General features: G+C 33.2%; 1 protein-coding gene across 1 annotated transcript; it reads right to left on the bottom strand.

Annotated features, from left to right (window-relative positions):
* Window positions 1–1,881: 1,881 nt before the first annotated feature.
* Window positions 1,882–2,402, bottom strand: LOC117574762 (heterogeneous nuclear ribonucleoprotein A0). Its single transcript, XM_034258705.2, has one exon. The coding sequence runs from the start codon at window positions 2,305–2,307 to the stop codon at window positions 1,882–1,884; it is 426 nt and encodes a 141-aa protein (XP_034114596.1). The 5' UTR covers window positions 2,308–2,402.
* Window positions 2,403–8,352: the final 5,950 nt, after the last annotated feature.

Here is an 8,352-nt window from a genome sequence, read left to right as displayed (position 1 = left end):
AAAAAGGGTTAATTGACCAACAAATAACTTAATTAAATCAAATGAAAATTAAATAATTCAATTTTTAATGAGCTTCCAACAGCAATGTTGACCTTGTTTAAATTATGAGCAATGAGATTGTCACTCGAACATGGGACAAAGTTGGTGACAGTTTAAACGGTATCGATAACGATAACTATTACAAGCAAGCAGTGTAAAAACAGGTAACAGTTTAAGCGGTGGCCAATAAGCAGTCAATATCGATGTTACAATCAGTGCAATATAAAGCAGTTTACGTCAATTGCGTTGATCGAAGAATTTAACCAAAAATGCATTGAAAATTATAGTTGTTTATTTATAAATGATAGCAGAATCCAATTAAATATTTCATTTGGTTTCATTTGCAGTATTATAAACAAAAATCAACTACTGATGATTGAATAAATTCTTAGAAAGCATTGGACAGTGTAAGTGATAGTCTAAACTTTTACACGCAAATGGTGATCGATAAGCAGTTGATATCAATAGAACTTTTACACACAAGCAAAGTTATAGCAAGCAGTTGAGTTACTCGCAGTTAGTTGAACAAAATAGTGATGCAAATTTAAGTTATGTTTATTTAATATGCGATGCAAACTTAAATTATGTTTTTTTAATATGTTGAACAAATATAACTGAAGAATATAACTTTTACACGCAAGCAGTTCACTTGAACTTGACATGGTGTTTAAATGGTGATCGCTTAGCAGTTGACACCAATAGAACTTTTACAAACAAGCAGTGCAATATCAAGCAGTTGAGTTACTCTCAGTCGTTGAACAAAAAAGTGATGCAAATTTAAGTTATGTTTATTTAATATGCTGAATAAAATACAGAACAAATTGGAATGTGTTGAATTAAATATTTAATATATGAATTCCTGGTATCATTTGCATTATTATAAACAAAAATCAACCGCTGTTCAATATGAATAAAAGCTTGAAAAGTGCGCACTCGAAAATAATAGAAACAATAAGCGACAGCAACAACTAACTGCCAAGTGCAATTGAAAATTGTGAAAATGGTGAAGTGGAAAAGTAGAAAAGTGGAAAAGTGGAAAATGTAATGCCATCGCAAACTGTAGCTACCTGTCGAATTGTTCTGGATATTGTATTAATTGATTAAAAAACAAATCAAAAAATCAATGCAAGAAGAGCAGGAAAAATAATAATAATAACAACAAAAACAAAAAAGCAGACGCAGAGAAGAATAAATAAATAATTGAAACAACTACTTAAAACAACAACAAGCAAATGGAAACCATTAACAGCTTAAAAATATTTAATTACCCGCCTCTGGCCGCGCCCCCTTCAAACAAAAAAAATCCCGATTGCTTCGTTGGAATGGCACAAAGTGGGTCGGACATGAGGGTCAGTGGACAACAGGGGAAGGAGGAGGGAGGAGAGGGGGTGGGAGGGGGAAGAGGGTCGCGGACCTGCCACCAAATTGCAATTAATCTTCTTTTAACAGCAAACTTTTGATCCGCTTTATTTGCATTTCACTGTGGCGCAAACACAAACAGAAAAATGGAAACAGCAAAACAACAACAACAAAAAAAAAAAAAAAAAAAGAACAGCATCAACAAATGGGAAAATAACGAAAATGCTTGTCATAAAAATTTATCAAGGGTTAAAAATTATGTTACGCGTTTCATTTTGGTGGCTGTGAAATGATTTATGCAAAATCTGTGCCCTAACCAAAAAAAAGAGAAAAAAATGAATATAAATTGTGCAATTTCATGTTTTTGTGTTTTCTTCAACTTTTTATGTCCGGCAAATTAATTTAAAACTGTCTTATAATAACAACAACACATTATTTATAATCTCACATTGAACTTGGGAACTGAAGCTGAAGTACTTTTTTTCAGCCAATAATAATTTGCTTATAAGGATAATATCCTGCGCCGTAGTAAGGTGAGCCATAGTAGCCCCCATATGAAGGATAACCCCAGCCATAGCCAGCACCATATCCTCCATAGCCATAGCCATAGCCAGGTCCAAGTCCCAGTCCAAGTCCTGGTCCAATTCCCACTCCCAATCCCAGCAAGAAACGAGCTCGTCGAGCGCCTTGTGTCGCCGCCGGATTGCCGCCAATTTCCTGCTCCAATGACAGCAGATCCGTTTTAACAACGCCACCAGCTGGTGCCACATCCTTGTCAACAGCTGCTGCAGCGACGTCGACGTCGTTGACAGCCGCCGCTTCAGTCAAGTGCGTGCCCAGCAGCAGCATCGAGAGAAACAACAACAACAACATCGTTGCCAGCGGCATGTTCAAGCACATTCCACGCATATTTAAATAATACTCAGAGTATGTTTTTTTTTTCAATTCTTTTCCAGCAATTGTAACAAACCACGACGATGATAACTCAGCCAACTCGCTGCCTAACGCACAACCGACTGTCAGCCCAAAGGCCGCAAATATTTCATATTTATATGGAGCGAAAACTCAACTCAGATTCTCTTTTGATGATGCTCTGCTAATTTGAATCAGCGCAAATTGCTTTAATCAGAAATAAAAACAACACCGAGGCAACAACAATTGTCTGTGCTAACTGATATTAACAGCAACACCAAAAAGAACCTTTAACACAACCGAGTTGTGAACTCATTAAAGCGAAAAGCAGATGCTCTAACTAGAAAAGCTGATAAAGTAAATTATTGAAAACGAAACTGTGATGCTCCCTTTGATAAAGTGCAGAGTAAATTATAGAAAGAAAAACTAAAAAAAAATTTAAAGTAAATGAGATAAAGCAAAACAACAAAAAACTAAAAGTAAATTATAGTAAGCAAAACTAGAGAGCAAAAAAGCGAAACTTGTAAAGCGAACTATGAAAAGCAGACCAATTAACCATGATAAGCTATTAAAGAATCTAAAATGCAAAAATTATTAATTCAATTTTTTTTAATTCGACAAGAAATCAGTGAATTTTATAAACGATCTAAATTTTTGTGTAAAACTTCCGCGAATTTGTAAATTTATAAAATAAATAGAACATGACTAAATAACTAAATTGTACTCAAGGCAAAACGAAATAAATAAATGCATTTGAATTTAAAAATTTAAGATATCAAAAAATTTTATAAGCAATCTAGTTTTGTGAATGAAATTCTAGTAAAATTTTACTCATATAAGATATAATAAAATTAAGTTTACCAAAATATAATATGAAATGTTATATAATATATAAAATGACTCTAAAATAAACAAGTTAAGTGAAAAAGCTACAGCTGATTTTGGGAGACTGTGAGATACCCGTTTCTTAAAATATATCAAATAATATACCACAAATATACTAAAATATACCGAAGGCCATATTTGGTATATCGATGAAGTACTAAATCTGGTATATTTTGCACTGTTTAGTATATTTTAAATGCATATCAATATACTAAAGGTATCACTCGGCATATTTTTAGTATTTTTCTGGTATATTAATTCGGTATATTTTAAAATGTATACCGCAATGTTTTGCATATATTTATAATGGGTAGCGGGTATCTCACAGTCAAGCACACTTAACTTTAACTTTCCTACTTGTTATAGATAAAATAACATTTATTTAATTGATAAATATAATAAAAATTATTAACTCCTTAATTTTGTGAAATTTAAAACTTTGTTTAATGTAATTATACAACAAGTAAGCAATATTCGCTGTAAAAAAAAAACTAAACACAAAGTTTTTGTAGCGCATCATAAATCAATCAATAAGATTTGCACATTAAAAGAGCTCAAATAAAATTTATAAACTACGCAATTGAATAGCCAATAAACTCATTGGATTATGTTCGCTTTTTCAAAAATAATTTCTTAACTATAATATCGCATAAATGGTTTGCAGATTATATCAACAACAATCTAAAAAAAATTCAATGTTTTTTTCTAACAATTTTTTGTGGCATTCAATTTTGTATTTTTTGTTTTTTTTTTTGGGAACAGTTAAAGCTCGTTTGCTTAATGTAAATATAGATAATGTAGAAAAAGTGTGTTGCGGGTGGAAAAAAATTACTAAGCCATGGCCAAACATGTATCTGCTGTGCACACACGAATGCACAGAATGAAACATTTTACACATTACACATTACGCATACGCAGCGTTGAACGACTCGATGCCGTTGTCGTTGTCGCTCTCGCTCTCGTTTGCTCGTCGGTTGCCAATTGACACATTTGATGTTCAAATATGCGTAAATAACAATTATTGTAATTTTTTCTCTGTGTTCTCATTTGTTGTTGCTGATGAGCAAGAGACAAAGCGCCGACTTGGCAATTGCCAATTGAGAAAAAGGGAAAGGGCAAAGGCGAAAGGCCAAAGGGGGGAGAAGGGACGGGTGAGAACCTTGAACTTGAATGACAGTGTCAAGTGGCAGCTGCGACACATGAGGACACGAGACGACGATGTGTCAACGGCTTTGATTGCGTTGCATGATTTGCAAGAAAAATGAAGACAATAGTTGGGCTGCTTTTTTCGGTTCTCTCTTTTTATACCCGCTACACAAGAAGGGTAGAAGGGTATCATAAGTTTGCATGTAAATGATTGTAACAGGTAGAAGGAGGCATCTCCGACTATATATAATCTTGATCAGTAGCTTTGGCTGACTAAATGGCATATTTTTTCTCTATGGTATATTTGGAATGTAGAAGTATATCGATATACCAAATAACGCTTTCGATATATTTTACACTTATATATATTTAGAAAGAAGAAGTATATTGATATACAAAGTAAACCCTTCGGTATATTTTAGTATTTTGTTCATTTGAAATGTGTAAGTATAGTGATATACCAAGTAAACTCTTCGGTATATTTTAAGTTTTTTTTATTTTGGTATATTTTTAACGCATAAGTATATCGATATACCAAACACAACCTTCGGTATATTTTAGTGTTTTGTACACTATGGATTATTTGGAATGCAAAAGTATATTGATATACCAAATATAGCATTCGGTATAATTTAGTATTTTTTCGGTATATTACTTTGGTATATTTTCAGAATATGCTTTCATTAAAAATGGTTAACGAGTATCTCACAGTCGAGCACACTCGACTTTCTTACTTGTTTTTTTTACACTTGCCACTCGACGCGCTGTCAATGTTGCAAGCAACAGTGGCAGGCAGCAGGGTCAACAACAACAAGAACAACAAGAACAATTTGCGCTGTCAGCGCGTCACGCGATTTACTGGTTTGAACAAGCATGAAATGAATATATTTGTCATACAAAGTTATGACGGCGACTCTTTTGTGCCTTTTCCCCATTAGCAAGTTGCTGATGTTGAGGGAAAGAAAAAATCCCCCAACCTTCATTTGCGTTTTAATTCTATTTGCGAATTCGAATGCGACTTTGACTTCGTTTCTTTTTTTTGCCAGCCGATAACAAAAATCAACTGCGTCGCATTCTGGTAAAACTTTCGCGACTTCAAGACTCTGTGTGTGTGTGTCAACAAATGGCTCGAATGAAATTTATAAGCAAAGTTAAGCAAAAGTGCAGTGGCGCAAGTTGATAAGGGTCGCGAGTGAACAACTCTCTCTCTTTCTCTCTCTGATGGCCAAACAAAGATATAACGAACCCATCTTGCCATAGTTGTGGTCTCGCCACTTGCCAAAAAACCAAAGGAACGAAGAAAAAAATGAAGCTTGGTTAAGGGAAAGGCCAATAAGCCAAAGTAAACAAGACAAATGTATTCATTTCGGCCAAGTTTGAGAGTTAACTTCTGAGTCGGAGTTGGAGTCAGAGTCGAAGACTCGCCTCGACTTGAGTTCAGTTAATTAAATGTTGCCAACTCAAACATAAACTATACGCTCTCAAATTGCGGCTGGACACACAGATCAGGTTATCACAATATTGTAAATAACAAAAATGACCGAAATTTGCTTAACAGATTGTTTATCTAATGTCGAAAATACTTTCATAATAGTTGCCATAGTTTATTGAGTGGTTAAATCTCTGGCATTTCATCAAACAATTGTCGCATATTTTTTTTATGTTTGTTCAATTATTTCATAATTTGAATGAATGCTTATTTACCTATTAAGCGTATCGCATAATCGCACAATGTCGCGCTTTATTAAAAACGCATTTATTTTGCCGATGACAGCAAATAAAAATACCCGCTACACGTTGTCAATAAAAGCATTTTATAAAAATATACCGAAGTAATGTACCAAAAAATACTAAACTCTACCGAAGGTAATATACGCAATATACTTTTACGCTCAATACTGAAATATACCATATGTTATATTCGTTAGAGTGCAAAATACTGACATATACCAAAGGGTATATTTGGTATATCAATATACTTCTACATTCGAAATATTCGAAATATGGAGTAAAAAATATATCATATTGTTAGACAATATTCAATAAAAGTTTATTCTTTAAATATTCCAAAGTAATATAGTGAAGATTTAATAAGATATATTTGGTACATCGATATATTTCTAAATTCAACATATACTAAAATATACCAAAGGTTTTTTTTTTGGTATATCAACATACTTCTACACTACAAATATATATAGAGTTCAAAATATACCATAATATTATAATATACAATATTCAATAAAAGTATATTCTTAAAATATACCAAAGTAATATAGTGAAGACTTAATAAGATATACCAAATGTTATATTTGGTATATCTATATATTTCTAAATTCAACATATACAAAAGACTACAAAATAAAAAAATATATCCAAGGTTATATTTGGTATATCAATATAGAACATCATTCAAAATATATCATAGTTTACAAATTCTACCAGATTGTCAGTCAACGCTAGTCTCATTGATGATGATCAAGAATATATAATACTTCAAGGTGTCGTAGTTGCTTCCAGCGGACACAAAGTTATAATACCCTTCTGGCCTATGGGTAGCTGGTATAATAATACCAGGCAAAACAAATGACGACAAAAGTTTTCAACTTGTATTTTTATTGGATGCCGCATAATTGTTATTTATGCAGAAGCTGACAAAGTCGCCACGTCTCTCCCTCTTTTTCTCTCTCCTCTCTTTCTCACTTTCTCTCACTCTTTCTCTTTCGCTCTCTCTGTCTCTCTCTTCCCTCTCTCTCTCTCTCTCTCTCGCTCTCTCTATAACTCTCCCTCTTGCCTCCGCCCATGCAGCGTGACAACAAATTTTTATTTAATTAACGTTAATTTGTGTTCACAGCGCAGCTAAGTGCGAAGGCATTTCATATATATGAATATGAATGTATGATATTTGTGATTGTGTATATACGAAATTATTATCTACAATCTATAACGCTTTATGGCAAGTCATCGTTAGCGTGTAAACAATCCCCACAAACAACAACAGTCAATGCTGGAGAAAAAGTTACTTTTTCAATTTGATATCGCTTAATTATTATTACAGTTGTTGTTGTCGGTTTTGTTGTTGTTATGACAGGGCACTTTACGTTGTCATTGTCACTGTCTCACAGTCTCTGTTTCAGTCTCTCAGTCTCTCACTGTCATGGCCAAGGACTTTGGCGGCTAATGCGTCAACAGTCACAAGTTTGTGGAGTGGTCGGGACTTCCCCAATAATGATACGTTTTTATGATTTCTTTATGGCAATAAAGCAAACAATTTCTTAGCCTCTCGCCAAGCATTGATTTTTGCTCAGGTCTTAGCCTCCATGTGACGTGACACCGAAAACAAATGCCAAAGTAATCAGCTTGCTGCAAAAAGTCACAAGAAAAAAAATAAAAACAAAAAAGACAGCGCCAACATCTTGTGTGTGCTACAAAGCTTTAAATTTCTACCGAATGTGAGTACCACATACTTATATGTAGATACACTCAGAGAAAAGCAGTGAAATTTCTTCTACAAAAGAAGCAAAAAAAAACTCTACAACTCTGCTCTCTTCTTATATTCTTAAAAGTAAATCATCAGAGCAAACTTCTTCAATAAAAAATTATCTATTTATAAAGAATTATCTGTTAAGACTTCTTTTCTTAGATTAAGTGAAATAACTTTACAAACAAACGAAATAAGAAAGATAAAATGATTTTCTACAAATATGACAATCTATACAGAGCGATTGCTCTAGAAATTATCTTTCTATAAATGTTTTACGAAAAATCTGAAACATCTTTGTAAGTATTATTAAAAACAAGTGGGGAATATTGCAGTTGATTATGCACGTTAACCATTTTCAATAAAATCATAACAATGCGGTATTATTCCAAGCATATACCAAATATATACCAAATATCAAATATATACCATATACCATATACAGAAAAATTCCGAAGAATATATTTGGTATATTGATATACTATAACGTTCAATATATACCACAGAGCTTAAAATATACCAGAATGCCA

Source organism: Drosophila albomicans, chromosome 2R (genome assembly GCF_009650485.2).
Source record: "Drosophila albomicans strain 15112-1751.03 chromosome 2R, ASM965048v2, whole genome shotgun sequence".
NCBI lineage: Eukaryota > Metazoa > Arthropoda > Insecta > Diptera > Drosophilidae > Drosophila > Drosophila albomicans.
This window is presented reverse-complemented; position numbering and strand designations above follow the sequence as displayed.